Source organism: Rhipicephalus sanguineus, chromosome 10 (assembly GCF_013339695.2).
Source record: "Rhipicephalus sanguineus isolate Rsan-2018 chromosome 10, BIME_Rsan_1.4, whole genome shotgun sequence".
NCBI lineage: Eukaryota > Metazoa > Arthropoda > Arachnida > Ixodida > Ixodidae > Rhipicephalus > Rhipicephalus sanguineus.
Genome location: NC_051185.1, coordinates 85,288,461 through 85,312,928, shown reverse-complemented (window position 1 = coordinate 85,312,928; position 24,468 = coordinate 85,288,461). Strand labels below are relative to the sequence as shown.

General features: G+C 45.8%; 1 protein-coding gene across 1 annotated transcript in view; it reads right to left on the bottom strand.

Annotated features, from left to right (window-relative positions):
- LOC119372201 (uncharacterized) overlaps positions 1–24,468 on the bottom strand; it is a 35,555-nt gene that overhangs the window by 9,996 nt on the left and 1,091 nt on the right. The window contains exon 2 of the mRNA XM_049420141.1: positions 2,022–2,262. Coding sequence (XP_049276098.1) covers positions 2,022–2,262 — 241 coding nt within the window. The remainder of the gene's footprint in view (positions 1–2,021; positions 2,263–24,468) is intronic.

The window sequence follows — 24,468 nt, the reverse complement described above, 5'->3', positions numbered from 1 at the left end:
TCATATATTTGCCATACATTCAAGAAAGTGCTGTGGCCAATTAACTCGAGTCATTTACATCCTACGAAATAATGTTAGCTTCACACACAGAATTGGCGCGCCCGCCCTTCCACTGTGAACGAGTCTATAAGCTGGTTTCTCCTCGTACCGTAAGTATATTTTTTCGGATAATGTAAATGCTACGCATATTAAGAGCAAGAAGTCCATCGTTGCTACCTAAAACATTCCATTCAGGCTGAGCAGCGATGAAAGAATCACTGATGAAATTTACCAGAATGGTCGTTTCCGAACAAAAACCAGCGATAAAGATGTGTCCTCGAATGGAAAAGTAAACAATCTGAAACGCTCGAGAAGTACATGACCTCACAAAAATGTGTAAGTGCTGTTGGACGTAGCATTTATTCAGATTCTCTGCAGAAAGGAATGTGACGGCTGTGGGCGGAGCTAGCCTTTTTTGGTACGTTGCAAGCGACAATAAAGCAGCATACTATGTTAATGTGGGATGGGGTGAGGATGGGGTTCATTTTGAAGGCATTACTTGAGAACTAGGACTCTGTCAGCGACGAGACGCAATTGTGGGAGACACGACAAGCGGTTCTGGCCAAAGCACTGCAGAGAAGCATAAGTCAGCTCTTGGCTCGCTCCCATAAGGGCATCTGCTCCAAAACTCAGGACAAGATTTTATCCTGCTTCGTCAGCAGTACATAGTCAATCTACGCATCAATGCTTCCCTCGTTTGGCACGATATTTTGGGGCTGATACCGTCTGAGGCACCTTCAGCAAGTTAGAACATAAATTTCAGTTCTACGCCCCAGTTGACGTTCTATTGCCTTTTCCTAGTTTAACTGAAGAATCAATGGGAAATCAATAGGGAATCAAACAGAAAGCAGGACTAGAGAAACTTGAAACAAGGCACTGTCATGACAGGCTAAAGCTATTTTATTTGTAATATCACAAGGAAAATACGAGTTGATTCATCCGCATTCATAGCACCTGCCATTAGCCGCTTTACTAGGTCTCTTCACGCAAAAAAGATGGCCGAGCTGAAGTGCAGAACAAACACTTTTACGCACTCTTTCTTCCTCGGACATCCCAACTTTTCTGCAGGCTATCAGAAATGAAGCTCCGTAAGCGCCACTACGCTTGAAGCGTCATGTAACGTCATGTACCCATTTGCTATCGCTTTCACTTTGCTGTGTTCAAATAAATGGTAAACCTTTCTTTTTCTCTTTTTTCTCTCTTCGACTTTTTGTGCTATTTGAGTACAATGTCAGAACCTGTGAGTAATTTGTGTTATGTAAATACTTCAAATGTGAGTACCTTGTGCTATGTGAGTCTGACTGCCGTGTAATTTGTTCCCTTTCGTTGTTTTGCATATTATACCAATGTCATTGCTTCGCAGAATGTTACCTCATGTATTTTTTTTTCTTTTTCTTAATGTGCAACGCTATTCAATACTTCGAGCTTGTGCTGTGTTGCTGCGTCGTGTATTTATGCCCCACTCCTGCCAAAGCCTTCGTAGAAGTCCGGCAGTATGTAACAAAGTAAAAAAATAAAAGAAATAAAAATGAGAGCTTAATAATCTGCGTCCGCTGTGAAACGCTCGAGCCCAACTGTAACCCAGCGCTAGGTTTTGTCTTTGCTAAAATCGTTCATTTGCTTTGCGTCAATATTTCCCTCAGTGCACCACCGCATCACCCTGCAACCGTTTACCGGCGATTAGCTGATAAAATTATAGTGCGGCAATGTAGAGAAGTGCCACCGCGAAACGCAGTGATTGGTTAGTGAAGTAGTGTGAAAGGCAAGGAGGGTTGTGAGAGGCACAAGCTAAGGTTGTTTTTTGCGACGCCGAACCACATGTATCTGTCACATATATATCCCGATGGTGTCTTCGCGTTCGTCCCTCAATCCTCTCTTTTCGGCCTAAACCTACTCAACATTCAAGGTAGACCAAGCATACCTAGAGGAGTTAAAACCTGGGCCATAACAGTCGCTGGTTTTGAAAAGGCGCTCTTTTTCACCTGTGTTGCCGCAGTAGCAGGTGGATGAGGAAGGAGGCACGAAGCACGTCCTGACGTTCCGGATGGCTCATTAAGCCCCCACAGCCCTGCAGCGTGAGCTCGCCCCACGCGTGCTCGCGGAGTTCGATGCTGCCCCGGACAAGAATACTGTTCCACAGCTCCAGGTCGGACACGATCCAACAGCGCTCCTTGTCTGGATCCCACGTGCAGGAGCGGTCAAAGGCCGAATCGCTGGCATCAACTGCGCAAACACGAACAACGGAATCGATCCTCACTCACCACACGCTCATCTGCAAACTTCACGAAAAAGTGAAAGCAGCTTCGCACCAGCGGTGCCAAGACTGAAGTAAGTGCGGAGCTGGGCGTCCTTCATTGTTTGCCTTTATTTTTCTTTCTTTAGTCCTGTCTGTCTTTCTTTCTCTCTCATATATCTGTTTTTCTTCTTATTTGTCTGTTTATTTCTGTTTCTTTCTTTCCCTTTTTTACGTATTTCTTACTCTTTCTCGCTCTCTCTGTCTTCTCTTTCTTGGCTTTCTTTTTCTTTCTCTCTCTGTTTCTTTCTCTGTCGTTCATTTTCTTTATTTCTATGCTACGCTTTACTCTGTCTAATTCTTTTTTCCCTTCTTCTAATCCTGATTTCTCTCCTCACTCTAATTCCTCTTTCCCACCGCCTTACTATACTGTAATATACAAGGTTATGCTTTGCTCTGCTGGCGTGTCTGAATAGCCGAGTGGTTGCAACGCTCGCCTTCTTATCGTCGGTACGAGGGTTCAAAACCGGCCTCACCAATAATTTTTTTTTCGCCAATAATTTCTCTCTTTCTCTTTTTTCTTTATCTGTTTCTATTTCTATTTCTAAGCATTATCAAATCATGAATGGTAATCTACCACTATCCCTCAAGAGAAAGGTATATAACAGCTGCATCTTACCGGTACTTACCTACGGAGCAGAAACCTGGAGACTTACAAAGAGGGTTCAACTTAAATTGAGGACGACGCAGCGAGCGATGGAAAGGAAAATGATAGTTGTAATCTTGAGAGACAGGAAGAGAGCAGAGTGGGTCAGGGAACAAACGGGGGTTAAGGACATCATAGCTGAAATCAAGAAGAAGAAATGGATATGGGTCGGGCACGTAGCACGTCGGCAGGATAACCGGTGGTCATTAAGGGTAACTGACTGGATTCCAAGAGATGGCAAACGCGTGAGGGGGAGACAGAAAATTAGGTGGGTAGATGAGATTAAGAAGTTTGTAGGTATAACGTGGCAGCAGAAAGCACAGGACCGGGTTGATTAGCGGAACATGGGAGAGGCCTTTGCCCTGCAGTGGGCGTAGACAGGCTGATGATGATGATGATGATGATGATGATGATGATGATGATGATGATGATGATGATTTCTATCTTTCCGTACTCATCCTCTCGCCTATCACTATCATTGCATCTCACGCCGGACCAATCGGCGCACGCGTCCTGGTAGCGAAGCAGCAGAGGAAGAGGACGACGAAGAGAGCGCGTGTCGGTTCATGATGATGATAGGTTTCTGTTCCCTCTGCGCGGACTAATGGTCGGCTAAAGAGCTCCGCTGTAAAAAGACGCCGAGGCTGTGGGCAAGGTACCAGTGGACCGTAGTATGGCACGGGTAATGATGTAAGGGCACACAGAACCGTTGCATAAGTTTCACACCACGCGAAAAACCACGGAACACAAGGACCTTGATGCACGGCGCTCGTCCTGTGTCTTTTCTACGTATGCCTTCTGTCGTCGTCTTCGCCGGTTCATCAATGCGCAGATACCAAAGGGAAACGTACTAGCGGTATGTTTGTCAGTCGATCAGAAGTACTTGATGTTGGGCCAATTAGAACCAACACACAAGAAACCCGTAGAAAGTATAGGGTATGTTATGTTGTAGTAATAATGATATAAATGTGAAGAAACTAAAGTCGACGAAAAGAGACCGAACCTGCGACCATCGAAGAACGCGTCCGATGCTCTACCAAATGAGCTACAGCGGCGGTCCTCCCCCCGTCCACTTTATGGGGTATATATGTTCATATATATTTCTTAAAACTCGCAATCTTGATGACCTGACGAATTTAAAAAAAAATATCGCAATAAACTAACGAAGAACCTGCGCATCGCACGAAAAGAGTGCTTCTCATCTTTCATGGATGCGAAAACGCGCCAAGCGAGCTGGTTTGGGACAAATTAAACGTGCTACTGCATCGTGGTAATAATCGTAATAGCATTAACAAGCTTACAATCGAAGGAAGAGACTTCAGTGGGGTGGAATTGGCTAATGCTGTCAATACTTTTTTTACAAATATGAGTACTTTAGGTAGTCCCACAGATGCATGTCTATACATGAACATCAGGAATAATAAAACTTTATTTCTGCAACCAGTTACAGTGCAGGAAGTGATTTCGACAATCACAAATTTGAAAAACAGCAGCAGTAGAGATATCGACGAAATCCAAAAAAAAAAACCGTGAAATTTGTAGCAGACACAATCGCACCGGTTCTTGCAAACATATTCAATACGTGTTTAACTACATCAACATTTCCAATAAAAATGCAGATAGCCAAGTTAGCAGTACTTTTTAAAAAGGGGAATCGAAATGAATTAGGCAATTACCGCCCTGTATCCATATTACCCATCTTTTCAAAACCTTTTGAAAAAATAATTCATTGTAGGATCTCAAATATTGTGGAGACCTCCAACATATTACCACCACATCAATTTGGATTCCGGAAGAACAGATCAACAGAATTAGCTTTGCTTCATCAGAAAGAGTATATTTTAACGGAATTTGAAAGCAAGAAAATAGTAACTGGTTTATTTGTTGATTTTTCCAAGGCTTTTGACTTGGTAAATCATGAATTCTTGTTAGGTAAGTTAGATATTTATGGTACACGTGATTGTGGGTTAAATTTACTGCGGTCATACTTGTCCCACCGGCGACAAGTTGTTCAAATAAATAACTCGCGATCACAAGTTCTGCCAGTGCATTGCGGTGTTCCACAGGGCAGCATTTTGGGGCCTTTGCTGTATAACATTTACATAAATGACATCGTTAACATTAATAATAATGCCATGTTTATCATATGTGCAGACGACACAACCATATTTTTCTCTGGCAGTAACAGTGACTATCTTATCTCTAATTGTAATAACACATTAGTTCAAGTCCAACAGTGGTCATCGCTCAACTCAATTAAGAATAATGAAAATAAAACAAAGGCCGGTATATTTCGAGCCAAAAATAAGCCTATCCCTCCTCATGCAGATATAATTCTCAATTCCCTTCCAGTTGATGTTGTTGACCACTTTAAGTGCCTTGGCGTTGTATTTAGTGCGCACATGTCTTGGGAATGTCACGTAAATTTGGCACTAACAAAACTAGCTCGAATAACTGGTATAGTCGGTCGACCGAGATACATTCTCTCTCGAAAACTTAAAATATTAGTTTACAATTCTCTTTTCTATTCACACATTAACTATTGCCAACTTGTCTGGGGTACAACTACATTTTCTAATTTACAAAAAATTCACATAATGCAGAAACGATATCTACGTAATGTTTACAATGCTGAGTATAATGCAACAACCACATGCTTCTTCCATAAAACCCGCATTATAACAGCTCATACACTATACTATTATCGGCTGAGTTCTAGATTTAAATATGAAGTGAGAAATAATATACGTAATTTAGATACCTTGGCACATTTGGAAACAAATGAGCATTGCTATAAAACAAGACACAGAGAGCATTGGAATGTTGTCACACCCCGTTTGAATAGTGGCACAGAGCTTTTGTGTTTTTCTTTACCATCGGTGGTGCTAAACCATTTTCAGTTAATTATGGTTTGTTTGGTTGTTCCTTAGCAAAACTTAGATCGATGTTTGTAGAACAAAGATAATTTCGTTTATCCTGGCGTTGTATTGTATTGTATTTTTTTCTATGCATTCTTTTTCAGGCTGTTGTGTATTACTTTTATTCTGCACTGATATGTTTTGACTTGTTAATTGACTGTTTTTCTTTGCTGTTGGTCACACGCCATACATTACGGGCTGCGGACTAGTCAAGCCGCCTATAGGCAGCTTTTTTTCCGTTGTCCTCCATCTGTAAAATACACGGCGGAAATAAAGATTTGATTTGATATTAAACTTGGGAGTGTTAGTCAGCGCCAGTAGTAGACATGACGACGAGTATGGAACACTTTTTCTGCCTGCTGGCTTCATGAAGCCCGTGATCACTTACCGAACTGGCAGCTGACCAATAATCCCTCGTTCGGTGCATACTTGTATCGACCAAAAAACTATGGTCACTTAGCACAAAAACGACAAAAAAATGGAAGAACGCCTCCTCGCTCCTCACTTTTCGTCGGTTTTGCGCTAAGTGACAACAGTTCTTTGGTCAATACAAGTCAATCATCGCTTGCAGGTCGAATTAGCTACATAGGCGAAGTCACGGAAAGCCTGCAAGAAATCGCCAATGCGAAACATATTACGGCCATTGCGAAAGCGGCCTACACAGTCGACCCACTTACCAATAGGCAACAAGTGCTTTTCACTGAAGCTCACCTTCACTCACGTCTGAAGTATCACTTTCGTGGTTCTGCCATACTGAAATGCGCGGCAAAAAGAAAATGTCAGTGTCACGATGGATCAGAGGTGCGATATTCATAGGCGCTGTGGCCCAGGTAGGCATTCTACGGCCAGTGAGCTTAGGCTTAGTGTGAAGCATTGGAACGCCGTGCTTATCGGTAATCAGCCCGGATGGAACTCGGAGCGCTATGATGATTATCGAAAACGACCTGTTTGTGCGAGCGCCTTCGACTGCATTGTACCGGTGGTGCACGAACACGCGACTGCAGTTTCCTCCTCTCGTGTAGGCGAAAACACTATATGGCTCATAAGTAAACAAATCAGGCGCCCGGCCGCGTGGACAAAAAACGGTACCGAAAATCAGGTTGCCAAATATCAGAGGTAGTGGAACACAGCCAGAGGAGTGTAAAGCTTCAAACGAGGGATTACTCATCACTTGGATATGACAAGTGATCAGAAGTGATAATTGACGCACACTTTATCTCAAACGTGGATTAAGCTAGGTTACCTAAAAGGGAGCAAAGGGCAATTAAAGTAATCAGGGCGTGAGAGTGAAGGACATTCTAATAAACAGCAAATCAGCAAATCCGAAAAAAATTGAACTGAAGGGGAACTAAATGTAAATTAACCCCTCGGCAACCAAGCCTCAGCGTGTGAAATCATTGGTGATGTCTGGATGACCGAAAGAGAGCAGTAAGTAGCAATGCAATTCACTGAAAAGATAAAATTTAGTGGCTTGCGAGAGCATAGGCTTTCGCCAGCGCCTTTTTTTAGCGCTGGCTCGAAGGCCTGCAAATATTAAGGACGAAGCACTTCAGGCGCCCGGGATGCCGTCTCATGTAGTCGCTTGGCGCCTGGCTCAAACTACCAAGATAGGTAAAAAAGGGCGTAACAGGTCAAGTCAATACCAAAATAGGTCAAAAGAGGGCGCTTCAGGTCATGTCACAATACCCAGGATGAAGCTTTACGTGAAGCTCCCCCCCGTTTGAAGCTTTACGCTACTCTCCCAGTGTTGCACTACCTCTGATATATGCCAACCTCATTTTGGTACCGTTTGCGTTCACGCGGCCGGACGCCTGATTTGTTTACTTATGAGCCATATGGTGTTTTCGCCTCAAAAAGCGTTAACGAAAAGTTAGAGGCGGAGACGATTTACTGGATAGAAGCGATGGTAAAAAGGCGGCTCTGAGTACCGAAAGGGCAAAAAGGCAATAAGAGGGAGGCATTTTATGACATGCGAGGGCAAGCGCTTTACTGTTTGAAGTGAGGTAGGGTTGCCTTAGAACGCGTACTTATAAAGTGAGATTCAGTAAAAAAGAACAATGTACACGCTCTGGGGAAAAAAGGGAACGACGGAGCATGTTCTGATTGAATATAGACATATTCACCCAGGTGTAGGTTCGGGCATGATCCTACATGAAGCCCTGGTTTTTGTGGAAAAGAATGGTAAGCTGAACAAGCCTGCAATAGAAATAACTAAAAGACCGTTAGAGTTTTGGTGGCAGAAAACTAGACAGATAGGACAAAAATAAATAGTGGGAAAAGTAAGGGCATTCCGCCGTAAGGGAGAGAACTGGGCTGTGAATTTCTTTGTTTTTCTATAGTAAGATTGATTCAATCGTAGTAGAAGAGGCATTACGCCAACTAAAAAAAAGTTTTTTGTCAAGCCTGGTGGCACACGTCACCGCCCCGTTAAAAAGGGGACGCTCATAGCATCCATCTATTCATCCATCCATGCCAAAATAGGTAAAGAGAGGGCGCCACTGCATCAGAAATGAAGGTTTCCTTTCCCGCCATGGATGCCGAGACGACTGCACGTTGTGAACGCCAGCGTGTTCTTCCACGTGCACGCCTGCGTTGCCGAAGGGCTAATTCGTCTGTCTGAGCCAGGGAAGTGATAGTGAAATGCCATCGCCGGGAGTTAGAGGCAGATCTTACCGAAGAGAAACGCGGAGGTGAAACGCCAGCGAATGCTATGTAACCGTCAGCTTCGAAAGACTCAGACGCAGTTCGAGCGTCAACAAGAAAGGCGGACCCGCAGCTTCGACTCAGACACAAACAAGCCAAGCGTCAACGAGGCAGGCGGATCTTCGGTTCTGCTGCTAAGTTTGTGCAGTTTTCATCGTGTGGAACTGCCTTCACTTTTTTTCTATTGCCCTTTCTGATTTCCACAGCGCATGGCACCCATCCACGAACTTTTCTTATTAACATTCCTTCCTTCTCTTTGTACTACCACGTGGTCTTCTCGGTAAGACATGTAATAATATCGGAGCACCTACATCACATCCTTTCCATCCATTCCATTTTTTCCGACTTGCCAATGAGATAAAGGGAAGCTGAAGCACTTTCGAAGAAAAATGACTTTGGAGCGTGTAAAGGCCGTTTGATCCAAGTTGAATTCAAAAAGCGATGTGAGAGTTCTCAAAACGGAACACAAATAACCCTTTTTGGCAAAAAGCAGAGGCTATGGAGCGAACGGGTTGACGTCATACGCGGTATGCCGCGTTATCTGCAATTACAGTGTTGCTGAAGCGTGGCCTCGATTAGCTCCGGCAACAGCATGCCACGAGTTAGTCACGGAGGCCACGGTTGAAGATACGAGAGACGCTAGTGCCGGTAGCGCTCGGCTGTTTGTTGTTATTCCATATACCGCAATCCAGCTGCAGAACTTTCCGCTTCGCTAAACTTACTTCAGCCTTCGTCACAAAAAACAGCGTTCTCGCAGTTCGGATCAGTGAGCGGCGGGAAACTTCCGTAGGAGTGCAGCGCGGCTCCGCCAAAGGAACCGAAGATGACGTAGGTTCCCACGTCCGCACTTTTGGCGCCCTCGCGTGGGCGGAGCAAGACAAACTTTTCTTTCGCATATTCTAAAGCTCCTGCTGCAACAACCGCGGAAAAAGTTACGACATCGTCGACAAAAATGTTGCTCCTTGCTAACTACGAAGTTTTAGCGAATTATAAAACCTCTCAGCTTCCCCTTAACCAGCAGTTTTTCCTACGCGGTAACCGAAGCGGGGGCGTCGGATGAACGACCTCAAAAAGTATTTTCGCACATTCTTTTTTAGCATATAATTTCTCTTTACCCGCTGTTGTTGAAATTGTAGAGAGGGAACTGCAATTAGATCATTTAGGATTTATATTTCCCATCAGTACTTGGAAAGCGGTGCTACGGAGGCCTCCTCGACTCATGTTTGTAGGCACCTATTAAATTCATAAATTATCAAGTCTATCGCGGCCGAATGAAGATGTTATTATGAACGACGCCTTAGTGGCGTACCCTGAATTGACTTAGAGAACTTGACGTTCTTGAACGTGCATCTATGTACATGTACATGGGTTTCTAGCATTTTGATTTTGTGCACTCTTTTGTACTCTTTTAATTACTTTAGTGATTCCCTTACTGCGCTTCTCTGTGCCTAATTATACTACTCACATTACTATATGTCTAGGGAGCATGGAGTGAAATTAAAAATGTGCCTTACCAGTGTTGCCTACACGTATCCTTGAAGCACGGGGCGAATACGGCGGTGACAACGAAGAACGCTTGGCCGTTTCGTGATTAAGGCAACGGCGGAATTCCCGGAATATGGCGGCCACGTCGGTAAATCTCGGCGTTGTTTTCATTTCGCACAGGTTCCGAAGCAAGCTCATGTATTCCGTAGTCCTGACGCTGATGCATGCGTCCTTTGTGGACGATTCCATGCCTGCAGTGTGAACTAAAAGAGCACTGGGAATAGTGAGTCAGCAGGAAGGGTATATCACTATGTCATGGCACTCGTCTGCTTTCGCGCCTCTTACTATAGCATCGCACCTGTCATCGCACCAAACTCATTTAGCTAAACCATTTAGCTATCCTTAATGAAAGATAGTGTCACGTGGTACTGATCACAGGTCGGCAAACTCACTCATGAGTCGACTCACCCAGACACACTTAGACTCAGATCTGGCCGTGAGTCTGAGTAAGTACGGGTGACTAATATTTTGGTGAGCTTGAGTTCGAATGAGTCCGGTTAAGAAAACGTTTAGTGAGCCTGAGTGATTCCGGTTATGGAAAATATTGGTGAGTCTGAGTCCGAGTGAGCCTTAAGTGCAAAATATTTTTCTTGAGTGAGTCTGAGTGAACTCCGCCTTTTGTTGCTGACTTATGGTCTTATCTACCTCTCTTCAGCATTACTATAAGCCTTATATTTGCTAACATTTATATAATCATGTCTATTCACACATATCTCAGAGAACTAGCGTTCATCCCCGCAAAGTCTTTCACGGGACTCTCTTCATAAAAATATCTCGTGTGAGTTGCTTATTTCACAAAAATGTCCTTATTGGATTGACAACACTGATAACTCGCAGTTTAAGGCCCAAGATGAAAAGGCTTATGGTAGAGCATTGATTATCTGAGATAACTGCGTTATAGAGCAATGATACCATGATCAAAAAAGTTAATTTTACGCTAACGGACTCATGAGTCCACTCACTCAGGCTCACTCAGATCCAGGTCAAGCCATGATTCTGAGTGAGTCCGGCTGAATGATACGTTGCCAGTCTGAGTACGAGCGAGTCCGACTGAGGAAGAGTTTGGTGTGTGAATAAGCCCTCAGTGCAAAAATTATTTCTTGGGTGAGTCTGAGTGAGCTCCAATATTTTTACCGACCTATGGTACTGATATCAGTTTCTTTCTTTACGAAGGTAAAGTGGACAACCCCACAAGGGGGCACACTCAGCGCAATGACTACTCCTATGGAGTGATGGTGTCTTTTTCAGGTGATATCAAAATGAGTGTGGTTACGGCGATACAAATGCCTAGGAGATAAAAAAATGTCAGGTTCGCCGCAATGGCGAAGCAATGAATGCGATAGCAATAAATTGGAGTGTAACGCGAAGAACAGAAAGCAGCTCAAAATTGCCAGCGCGTCGCTCGAGCCCAAAGGACGCACGAAAAGAACGCACACAGTACGAGCGCGAACTAGCATGCGTCACAGCTCGACACTGGAAGCGCACTGCTGAAACATAAAAAGGACGCACGAAACGAACGAACAGGTACACACAGGAGGAGCGCGAACTTACTGTCCCAGTCGTTACTTATTTCCGCTTGAACAGCGCGCCCTTTTCGCAAACACGGCCGCTGCAGCGTCGAAGCGACCTTCGTACGCTCTGTCACTTCAGCGCAGACATCGCGGGGAAAGCACAAGACATACAACACCCCGCTCTCCCGCCAGCCGCCCCCTTCTTTCCTCGAGATAAGCGCACGAAGGCGACCACGTTCGCAGGAACGGGGCCAAGATCTTTAAAGCGCGCCACGCGCAGACATCGCGACATCTACGTGGTAACTCAGAAAGCATACTGATGTAAGTGGTGTATATAAATAGCTCGCCGTTAGCAGGCTGAAAGACTGGGCTCTTCGTGGTCTAACCGTCTAACGCCGCGCGCTGGAAAGCGGGAGATCGCCCGTTCGATTCCGCGCGTCGGAAAGTTTTTCTGAATTATTTTTCTTTGTGGCTTTGATATATATATATATATATATATATATATATATATATATATATATAGACATATACATATACGGTGCATGACGGCGGCGACGGCGACGGCAAAAATCAGCCGAGACTGTCCATATAATTGCTATCGCAATAAAACGAAAGCAGAGGAATTGTCCAAGGGGCTCGTTTTTCTGTATTAAGCACAACTAGTAAAACCGACACACAATTAAGCCAAAGAAAGCCTAGAGAAGATTATTTGTGGTTTCTTTACTGTGTTGTAGAGATTCTCACCTAAACTGAAAAACATTAAAGTGGGCGTCATGCACCTTTCATCCGAATTGCTTCATTTCTGTTGCAAATTCCTTATTTCGTAATCCATAACCGTTTTTCTCCGCATTACCTACTCTTAGTACTTCTTATACTTGGTTTATTTGTATTTTGATCTTCGTTTTTAATTGAGGAAAAAAAGGTATTTTGAGGATACCCTTCAAGACGACCCGGATCTTGGCCACTCCCTCGGTGCGGGTTTGCGCCACAAGCTGAATAATATACTCTGTTCTACTCTAGCTTCCGGGCTTGTGGTTGGCTGCTGGAGGGCATAAAAATATGATCCAGTCCACTCTGTGAAGGTTGATGACAAACGAAGCTGTGTAGTACACAGATCTATTTATTTCATTTATTCATGAATGTATTTGTAATTTAGAATTAAGCATACGCTCCACTAAAGCGAGTTCGCCTCGATTTGCGTGGGCCAGAAGTGCCCCGCGCAGGTAATTCATGTTTGTTCGTTTCTTTGTTTCATTTATTAAATTATTTATTTATTTACTCTTTAATTCTTATTTTCAGTGCATCACTGGTGAGTAGTGAATTTTCCCAATTTCCGCGGCACATACCTGCTATAGGCGCTCTCTGTTGAGCAGGTAAATTTCAATTATAGGTTTGCGGAGTTACGCATGGCCCAGTTTTATACAGCTTCGGTGTAATAAAGCGGCGTACGGGCCACTGATATCTATGTAGTAATGTGGAAAGGGCGCGCTATGGAAGACACCGAGCCAGAGTCTAGTATATTGTGTCGTAGGCCGAAGTATGCAACTACTGAGGAGGCTTGACAAACACGAAATGAGACACGAATTCCGGCTGTCGTTTCAATCCTTATCGCATCTGTGTTCAGACTTATGCCTCAGGCTCAGGCTTATGCCTTCGAGTCGTCTTAGCGGTAGTGTGAAAGTACGCAGGAATTTTTTTTTCTCTTGAATTCTCTTTGTTATAAATCAATCTTACTGCGATAGCAATTATGTGGATACTGCATGGGCATTTTTTTCTGTCATATCATATTCCGTATAAAGTCGAAATCGATAACTTATCAAAGCTCCTCGTATGTTCTCTGTGTGAGTGAAAACGCGATCGCTGTCGACGAACGCCGCTCAAGCGACGATGAAACGAGCCCGCCGTATTCGTCGGGCGAAAGGCGCACTGAAATAGGAGCAGGAGGCGGGTCTGCGAAGGCCTGGCAAGAAATGCATCCTTTGACAAAACCGGGCGTGGTCGCCCGCGGTCGAGCGCGCCGTATCCTTTATCTCTAAAGGTGATCAGCAGATGAGTTGCAGCTTTCTACGTGCTTTACTATGATCGCAAGGCTGGCGTTAAAGTCATACATGTATACAGCTATAATCTCACTTCGTTCGGTGCGGCGGCCACGTTTCCTAAAGGAGTAGACTGCAAGCCTTACTTCTTATCACATTCCAATTTCTTGTTGTCGCATTCATTGCTTTGTCCTTGTGGCGAAGCTGGATTTTTTTATAGCGATTACGCAGGCAAACTTGAAAGGCAAGCGATAGATTTTGCGGACAACGAAAACGCGGATAACACAGCTCTGATGTGGCGATAGGGCACACGGACACGAGAAGGCACATAAGGACACCACCTTCTCATGTCCGTGTGTCCTTTCGCGCTACATCAAAGCTGTTCAAATGACTAACCAAGAAGCCCACATTGCAACCCTCGTCGGTTAACACAGGCTTGCGAGGGCGTGGGTGACGTGGCGTTGCGACGAAGCCCTGTACTCTGTCGCAACTAGATGGCGTCAATGGAGGCGCGCACCTGACGTCAGTGGCGTAGCCAGGGGGTGCCACACCGGGCACGTGCCCCTACTCCCGAAATTTTTTTCTGCCATGGGATATGCAGAACAAAATGGCACTCGACCACACCAGCATGCGCGGCCCCCAGTTCAGATCAAGGGCGTGCAACCCCCGAAACAAATTTCTGCTTACGCCACGGCCTGACGTCGCAGCAAATAATAATGTACTTGCCGTTACAGACGCTTGCTTTGTCGCTCAATAAGCCATTTGTGCTTTTCCAATAAAATATGCCCACTATATCAGGATGTGTACTTAATCGTTAAAGTTTACCAGTCACGCGAGCGCGCTGCCAATATTTGCGCTGCGCCAGCGGCAATCGACAATACGGCAACGCCGAAGACACATCCTTCCCTTAATCAATGTCATCTTACTTTTCTCACTGAGCACAATAAGTTTTATGTTACGCTCATTAAGGGCCAGTAAACAACTCCGAAGTCCAGAATTTGTTATGTACAAGTTAACTGCGTATTTGTACTATGTTAACTAGCTGCTGCAGCAATTTTGCGAATACGTCCTCCAATAAGGAAGTTACGGAGGATACAACGGCGCTGTCGTGGCCGCTTTGGCTGCTTTCGGGTTCTCGCTCGGCTTCTCCACCCTTCTCAGCCACACGGTGCAGTAAGCGTACCCCCATCGTCGTGGCAACGCCCGCACCAGGAATGTAAAGCGACATCAGCGATTAGATCGTCAGCACGCAGACAACGACTGAAGTCACTGGAACAAGAAAAAGTACGGCGTTGGCTTTCTCTTCGCTGCCGCGCCGCCCTTGCACGTGCGCGCAATCTCGCGATCTTTTTTTAGGGGCGAAGCTCCTTAAGCCGTGGGTCTGTCCATACTCCGTATGTAGCGTTGTAGTAGCCCCCTCTAGCTCGTGAGAAGCGCGCGTTCTGGTATGCAGTAGAAGAAGAAAACGACGTTGACGAGTGACACTCTCGTTGCGTGTTCGCCTGTGTGGCGTTCTTTCTTCTTTACTACGTCTCGTGTTTTCAACGACACCCGAAGACAACATTTCAGAAGTAACGCACCATGAGGCTCCCTCTTGGCACGCTTTCTCTTTAGCTCGGAGTCGCCAGATGGAAGGCAAGGCTGCGGAACGGAGGACACGGAAGGCGGCGGCAGCGCGCGCTCGCAGACAGAAATCTGAGATGAGAGCCCGCGAGGCCGAAGATGCAGGCACGTCGACGCCGCGAAGCAGACCCCGCTGTTCGAGCCCGCGAGGCCGAAGCTGCTCGACAAGCTACAGGGCTGCGGCGAGAAGACCCCGCCGTTCGAGCCCGCGAGGCCGAAGCTGCTCGACAAGCTGCAGGGCTGCGGCGAGAAGACCCCGCCGTACGAGCCCGCGAGGCCGAAGCTGCTCGACAAGCTGCACGGCTGCGGCGCGAAGACCCCGCCGTTCGAGCCCGCGAGGCCGAAGCTGCTCGACAAGCTGCATGGCTGCGGCGCGAACACCCCGCCGTTCGAGCCAGCGAGGCCGAAGCTGCACGGGTGCGGCGCGAATCGGGCCTTCAAAATGTGAAGGACCGTGAAGCGGCGAAAAAGCGCGCGCACCGGCAGGCAGAGCCCGAGGCTGTGCGAGGACGTGAAGTGGCTGCAAAACGCATCAGGCGGGCTCTGCCCGAAGGCGCCGACGCGCACTTCCAGCGGGACTTCCTTGATAACAGTTTCGGCCATAGTTGCGGTGCGTGCAACAGATTGTGGTTCTCAAACAATCTAGTCGCAATATCTTCCATCAAGAAGGACCACGCTCGCGCCAATGCCATCGCCGTGCTGCAGCGCGAGTTCGCTTCGCCCCACTCATCATCATTCACCACGTGGATATGCTGTGATTTTTTCTTTTTTGCGGCCACGCAGTCATTTCACGCCATAAATGGTCCTATTTGCCCATGTCTGCGGCAGCGCGTGGCTCCAGAAGGCTCGCACTGCCGATGAGAAAGCCGCTTACCGGAATCGCGGCGCACTGCCAATCGAGACTACTGGACTCGACTCGTCCAAAGTAGCCAACGACGTAGTACGGCCGAAACGGCAAGAGGCCACTCTGCTGGGCTCGACCGGAACTTTGCATCAATTAGCATAAGATCGTATAAATTGGCATCACTTAATATAGGCAACCCAAGCTCATGTTTGGGCGCGATTCTCGCGCGGCCATGCGTTACTGGGGCTAGACGCTGCCGGGGAAGGCGGTTTGCCGCCGGATTCGGCAGTGGAGACGGCAAGGACACGTGCGCGCATGCGCTGCTTATTCGTCCCGGAGCACTGCTAGTCCGCAACAGTTACATTGTGACGCACCACAGATAGAATAAAAGAGTTTTGCGCGCGTGCGGGGGCGGCAGTGCTGTGGCGAAGGGAGACGCGCCGTGGATATTACGATAAGAGCAGTGGATCCGCTCGACGTTGCTTTGGAAGCCTATATCTTTCCGTACGCATCATGTATTGTAGCGCGTACCGAAGATATCAAAAGAAATGTGTTTGCATCGCGCTCTCGCCAAACAGCAGAATCATCCTTGTTTCTATCATGGCCGTCTGTAGTGTGTTTTATTAACCGATAGTTTACAAGCGCTTTAACATAAACGCCGCTAGCGGAGGGCGTAAATGCGGCGCAGTTCGCGTTTATTTCATCGAGTTAGTGTGCGTGCGCGCTTAGTTTAGTAAAACTTGTCGCTATTTCTTTCGGAATCAGTTAAAGAACAACGGTATGCGTCGTTCGGGGCTCAAAAAGCGCGCGCAATTCATAAAACAGGCGTTATTACACGTAGGTTCCACCAGTTCGAGCGCTCTGGACCAATTATAGCGGAAGGCCGGACGGTCGCGATACTCTTCTCGTTCCATTGACTTAGCCAACGACCAAGGAAGGCTTCCTCCGTGTATCGTTCGCATCAACTACTCCCAGATGCACAGTGAGTGACGAGGTAAACAAATTCGCAGTAGTCGCGACAACTGCGCGGCAGAAACCGCATGGCCAGGCGCAGTTTCCAAATGCCGAGGACCAGTCGACGAGCTCAGCAGGGGCGCAGCGACAAATTTTTTTCGAGGGTGGGGATGAGGCTTCAACCATACTTTATGTTTTATGTGCGTTTGTATGTGTGCGAGTATATAACATAAAAGTGCAAAATTGAAAATACCGGGGGGGGGGGTTCGAACCCCTTCAACCCCCACGCTGACTAGGCAAATGGATCTCAATGCTACGTAACGTTGCCGGTGGGCAATAATTGTATGTGACGAAGAATTGATGTAACGTTGCCGGTGGGCAACGTTACATCACTAGGCGGGCGAAGACTGAAGAGGCCATGGGAATTTTTTTTCGAAATGAAGGGTCTGCGCTGCGTGCAGGGCTTCGCACTGGGAAAATGTTATCGCCGCGGCCTTCTTTACGCATGAGCGAGCTTGTTGGGAGCTGTAAGAAAAATGTCAGGACTTCTTTACTGCCATTTCAACGCGACGCGTCCTTTGGCGACTTGCTTCTGTCTCGAGAGCATCCTATATATATAGACTGTTACCAGCCACAACCTTCCGTACAAACTGATATCTGTCCAGTGGTACGCCAGTCCAGACCCACCGTGATCGCTGTTATACAGCCATCAAATTAGAAGCGTGAAAGCCGTGCTGCAGATGAGCGCTTTTCGTCAGAACAAAGAACTAACAATGCGCTGCAGCCGGAAATTGATATGCCCGTGAATAACAAGAAGACCCATTTCCGGCCAAGCGCTGCGGTCGACAGTTGGTGGCGCATCACTACGTGGCACAGACAGCCAGTTTGTCACGCACTCTCCTGCTGCGTAAGCTTTCGCAGTTGACTGTACACTGCATAGCGTGAGCACATGGCAAAAGGATTACAGATCATGACATGAAAAAGGAATGACATTATTCCATACGTCGTGAAGCCGTCGAGGTCGCTTCATTAGGTATATGTATAACGTTTACCAGAATGCGCACGCGGTTGTGACAAGCGTACAGTAATGAATATCATTGCATAAATGGCATGAGTGAATGGATAGCAGTGCAATCGTTCCTTTAGCTCAAAAATCAGAATATGCGTTACATAGTATTTGTTGGAGTTCTACGTGCCAAAACCAGGATATGATTATGAAGGACGCTGTATTGAAAGGCTGCGGAAATTTGAAACGTGCACCTAAATCTGTAGATTTAGGTGCACGTTTTCGCTTATAAACACAAAGGTCTCCAGAATTTATTTTTCGTTGAAGTGTGGCCGTCGCTGCCCGGATTCGATCCTTCGGGTCAGCAATCCTTAGTTAAGCAATCCTTCGGGTCAGCAGTTAAGCATAAGGTAAATGACATGACACACACGCGACGACGTGTCATATTTATGCGCATAACGCCGACACTAGTTGCCGCCAACGGCTAGAGCTGGGTCATATGGTGCCCTTGGTGTTAGCCAACTGTTTACCAGCATTGGCTAATTTTGGTTAACTCTCCGCTAGTGCCGCATCATGTTCGCTACAAGTAGCGCGGCGGTGGCTAACCACCGTTAGAGCAATTAAGTATTACACGCACACTACCACGACTTTCCCAGTTCCATTGTAGCGTGGCTACATTCCGCAGGAACGGCCAAACAAACGCTGATTCTAATACGATAATTTTTTGGATTTTACTTCCCAAAAGCACGATATGATCATGAGGCACGCCGTAGCGGAGCGCTCCGGAAATTTCGATCACATAGGGTTTTTTAACCTGAACTTAGCCTCTCGAGTACTCGAGCCTCTAGCATATCGACTCCATCGAAATGCTGCCGCTATTCAATCCCGCACCCTTAGCGTCAGCAAAAGAGGGCCATAAGAACTACACCCCCGCGGGGGGTTAACAAACGCTGATTACGACAGCTCGCCCCAGATGTAGCTTGCGTCTGCACTCGAGCGAGCGAGACAGCCGACGTTACGTCACACAAAACGCGAGCGCGTAGTCAACGTGCCCGGCAAACCCATGTCACACACACCACTACTTGTATACAAGGACGTCAATTCGCCTCCTAACGCTAGGCTTGCTACTCCAGCTACTCAGCCGTCAGTGGCTGGCTCGCTACAGCCAGCTACTCACTGACTGCTTCGCACAAAGTCGATTCCCACAGTGCGTCGGCTCTCCGGGAATTCCTGATTCCTTACTGTCGAGTACCTCGTAAATAACTTAGTATATAAGGCGGTTAGCCTCCTTTATCGCTGCACAGCGTCTTATGTTAAATAGAAGCACGAAGTAATCCCAAACGAAAAGTGTAACTTCCTGTCTGTCGATACCCTTTCCGTATTTAGCGGTTCGTCATTAGCGCGCTCGCTAGTGCGCGGTATATGTTCTCTGTGAATTTACTCGGACTGTCCAGCACGTATTGTGGTTTTGCCCAAAGAAAGTTTATCGTTCGGCTTACCTTCGCTGCTGAGCGATGAATGGCCGTACTTCAGCGTGATTCCCTTGAACGTGTGGCGTTTCGCTCATGCGGCACGGCTTTGGGGCCACGTGAGATCGACTGTTGTGCGCAGCATATTGTTGACACTGGCAAGAACTTGCGACTGGTGGCAATGCAGAAGAAGGGCGGGAAACCAATGCGGGGAAACTTCGGCTAGTTTAGTTATCTGAAATAAAGCGCTGCCATGACGCTGGTAGACAAGCGAAAATTCAGTAACCTTTGTATATGCGGTTTTATCTTTTCAATCTACATAACAATAAGGTAAAGTGATGCAGTTATGTGTAGAAATAAAATGCGTGTTCTTTTGTAACATCCTATATCTTTATTTACTGGCTTCATTCGCTGCGACAACGGGTGGCGCTTTCTTTCTTATCGCTTCGGCTGCCCATTCTCTTCGTCTGCTCCTGCCGCTTTCGCCGTCTTCACGCGGACGATTTTTTTTAGAATGTTCTGAAGTTCCAGAGTTTGTGTTTCTATACCAGCGAACGTGCCGGCAATGTCTGAAAAACTGAGGAAAGGACACAAGGCTTGCTGCACCGTTGTGTGGTGTGAGACCTAGGAGAATAACAGCAAGACAAAATGTTCCGCTTCCCAGCGGAGGACAGGTAAGCACACTTTTTCTTCAGTCGTTACGAAGAAGCAAGCGCAATCCTTATCAGAAAGTTGTAGTACGGAACGAAAGTTGTTCCGCGTTTGCCTTCTAGTGAACATATTTTTTTTTTCAGTTTGGTGTAGTGCCTTCTTTCTCTGGTGACACGCAGATGAATATTTGTTAGCGATCGCTTTTTGCTTTTTACACGAAAACAAAACTTGCAATTTATGTTTCCCGAGTGCACTTGAATACTTGTTCCACAAACTGGTTTGACTGGACAACATTCCACTGACTAGTGTGCTTTGTCAAAAAGCATCTTTAAGCATTCATGAACATGGCAGAAAAAATAAAAAATTACGTTGCAGTCACCGTTTGCTTACTGAATTACAAGAAAATCGAGAGACCTAGGTAACGTACGACGTGCGCTTCGCTTTTCAGTGTGTGTCTAAAACGACAGGGTATTTTCGTCCCTTCTTCATGCCCACACCTTTAGTTTTGCTTTTTCGCGTTATTTCTTCGAATTCACTGTGGTATTTCACCCGCTTTCCAGGAGTATCGCGTGGTGGAACTCTAAAAGAGGATGCGTGGCGAAGCTGACATGGGAGCAAATGCACCGTGGCTACCGCATCTGTATCCCTTCACGCAAAAACTTGCGCCTTCCTGACCAAAACACGAGTGTTGTCGCCGGTTGTGCCGACCGTTGGATTGAAAGAGTGTCCCTGATCGATGAAGTTTAGAGAAACAATTTGTGGTTCGGACACTCTTCGGTGCCGTAGTTCATGCGTAATTCAAGTGCAATATTTAAACCTTAATTCGAAGAATGTCAGTGACGCTAGGTATTGGGCCACCGTCTTTACATGCAAATGGTTCTTTCCTACGTTCGGAATTGCTATTTAACTCATTCCTATTTCAATTATTCTCTCGGGTAGAAGCCACCGCTACTGCAGCTCAGGACTACCTCACCAAAAAAAAAAGCTGCCCCATTTGTGTTCCATGCTTCATGCAGAGTGCACGAATCTGAGGATAGCAAATAGAAAATGTATTATATATGGTTAGCGTATTAAATGAGTATTGAAAACCGCTCAAAAGAGCATCCCTTCGAGTGTACTCCGTCGCATCGAATGGACTCGACTTCAGTTTGTTTTTAAAATACTGCTCTATGTCTTGAAACTCTAAGTTCCTTATTGGCTTTCTACGCCACTCACTGTTAGATCAACCTCAAATGACGATCGAGCGTCAACTGACACTTCCTCCTCCAACATTTATTGCACCTAAAAAAAGAAGAAAACTTACCGTGTGGACATTTTTTTAGAAATGTGTAATTAGTGCCTCGGTGGTGACAGACCAAATATCTACATCGCAAGTTCTAAAATAACACCTCGAACAAAAATTTCTTAATGATGCAATGTCAGCGATGTTAAAGCCCTGAATGAAGCTGTACTGGTCTTAACGTTTATCGCGAAAAAACAAATCAAATGTCAAAAAGTCATTTTTGATATAACTTGCTATCTGTGTACCGGCACATTAGCGTAAGGTGAGCTGTGCAGATAATTCGCTAGCTATAGCATGCTGTTTGAATTATAAAGCTTACGATTTGCATGGAATAAAAGAAGCAGTTATATTGACGTCAAATATATTGTTCTTCTGCTCATGAGAATCTTTTTATTAATCACAAAATATTCGATGCAATAAAAAACTGATTATGCGGATTTCTATTGTATGCACATGAACCATAGCTTCTCTACTGATTTCCTTACATACAGGGTGCTTTTTTCGGACAGCACAGGTTTTTTTTTAAAATCTTATGACAATAAGGCCATGTCGTTTTCCCACACGAACTCCACGTCAGTGGGGAAATACTTTGCCGTAGCTGAAATGACATTGTTGTGACTAATTAACCAAAACTCGTTGCCTTTTTAATGGCAGATGTGTATAGTATTTGAAAGTTGTAGTGTGTGCCAATTTATGGCTTACGCATTTTTTAGAAATCACAAAAGCTGCACGTAGTTTGACATATTCGTCATCGAGTTCTAAGGGCAATATTGAAAGTGATAGCGGCCGGCGCGCACGAAGCGCGGCCGTTCTGTTACGTCAGACCGGAACTACCCAGGACTACCCGGGACTACCCGGAAATTTCAATAAAGGCTCGCCGCGGCCGTGTCTTTTCGTGAAAAGGTGCAAGTCACTTCACTTGTGCCAGCGCATCGCCTTTCTTTTGCGTGTAATGTTCGATGCTTATCTGTTCCTTTTGAGCTGTGCACATGAAAATCACAATATGAACCTTTTCTTTGTAATAATAATATTTGGTGTTTAACGTCCCAAAACCACGATATGATTTTGAGCGGAGGGCTCCGGAAATGTCGGCCACCTGGGGTTCTTTAACGTGCACCTAAATCAAAGTACACGGGCCTCAAACATTTTCGCCTCCATCGAAAATGCAGCCACCGCGGCCGGGATTCGATGCCGCGACCTTTGGTTTCTTTATCTAGGAAGCATAAAACTCGGGGGCCGCCACTGCGGCGCTTCTTCTTGGAGACAGGCAACATAGTTTTTCACTCCCCTTGTAGTTTAAGAAATAGACAAACACTACACATCGCACGCAAACAATAAGCTGTCTACATCTGTATCTTAGAATGCTTGCCAATTTTGCCGACAATATTCTGCGTCATAGTCACTTCATAGTCACCATAGTTACTTCCTTGTCACGTGGAGGTCCGGTATTACGTAGAAGAGAGGTCGCGTTTTCTGCGGGCCGGGCGCGATCAGTTTTCGATTTCTTCCTTGAAATTCGATGATGAATATCCCGAACGACGTGCAATTTACGTGATTTCTAAAAACCGGGTATGCCAAAAATTATCCTGCAACACCACGTTCTAATATAAACAGCTGCACTAAAGTCAATTAAAAAGTTAATTAACGAGCTTAGGTCAATTAGTCGTGTCAACGACACTTTAGCTGCGGAAAAGTATTTTCCACCTCGACAGAGAGTTCATTTGCGAAAAGGACAGGAGCCTGACTGTCATAGAATTTTTATGAAAAATCTGTATTTTTCAAAATATAAAAAACACCCTGTATCAGAAACTGTAATATATTTAATATATATGTTTGTGCAGTTGCTATACAGAATGTATCCATTTGTACTCAATGCACGAGATAATTAGCTTTACGTTATTGTGTTGTGCAATAAATGTTGCTTTTGCATTCTTTGCGAATAAAAGCAGCAAATAAACCACACTTTTCTGTCTAGTAATGTTTATTCCGAAAGAAAATGGCCGCACTCCATGGAGTGCATGATCCTGCGTATTGAGCACACAAATTGTATCCAAACAAATGTACTCTGCATGTGTTGTGAGTTCGACAGAATCACCACTCCGAAGCTGTTGAAAACAACGTGTGCAAGAGCAATGCAATCTGAAAAATAAATGCAAGCGATGTTGGTTTCCATTCGCCCCTGCCAAGACGGGGGTGCGATCGTCGAGCTCATATAGCAGGCAAACGGGATGGCGTTTTCGCAAATCAACAAAAGCATTTCTACGGGAGCATCACATTAAATGCGAAGCATTTTTTACTTTTTGTTTTTGCTTGGTAGTTCGGTCTACCAAGCTCCAGGGGATAAACTGGCGCTGTTGACGCAATTCTCGCCTACCTGGATGGTATACCAGCCGACATAACTGTCTTTAATGTTCCGTCACAACCGTTGTCAAGGCTGTCCGTTTCCACTGCACCGGACAGATTGTGAGCTCCACGCAGTTCGCGTTGTTCTTGCGTGGAGACATTTCTACATATGTTTTGATTATTTTTTTTCTTTCACTCACTGTCTAACCCTCTCTTTCCTGCAGCGCCATGCGATAATACGCGCACGCACGCACTCACATAATACATAGTGTGTGTTTGAAATGGGAACAGAGCGGCGATATAATAGGTTGTTGGGGTTTACGTCCCAAAACCACGATACGATTATGAGGGACGCCCTAGCGGAGGGCTCCGGAAATTTTGACCATCTGGTGTTCTTTAACGTGCACGTATATCTAAGTACACGTGCCTCAAGCATTGGGCCTCCGTACAAGGCGGCCGCCACGGCCAGGATATAGCGGCAATAGCGAAACGTGGACAATTTGGATATCGCCATTATACTTCGACGATAAATATCTCGATTTACGTTAAACTTTAGCGATTTCCAAAAACTCGATATCGCACTAATTGTGACGTCTTAGAGCTTT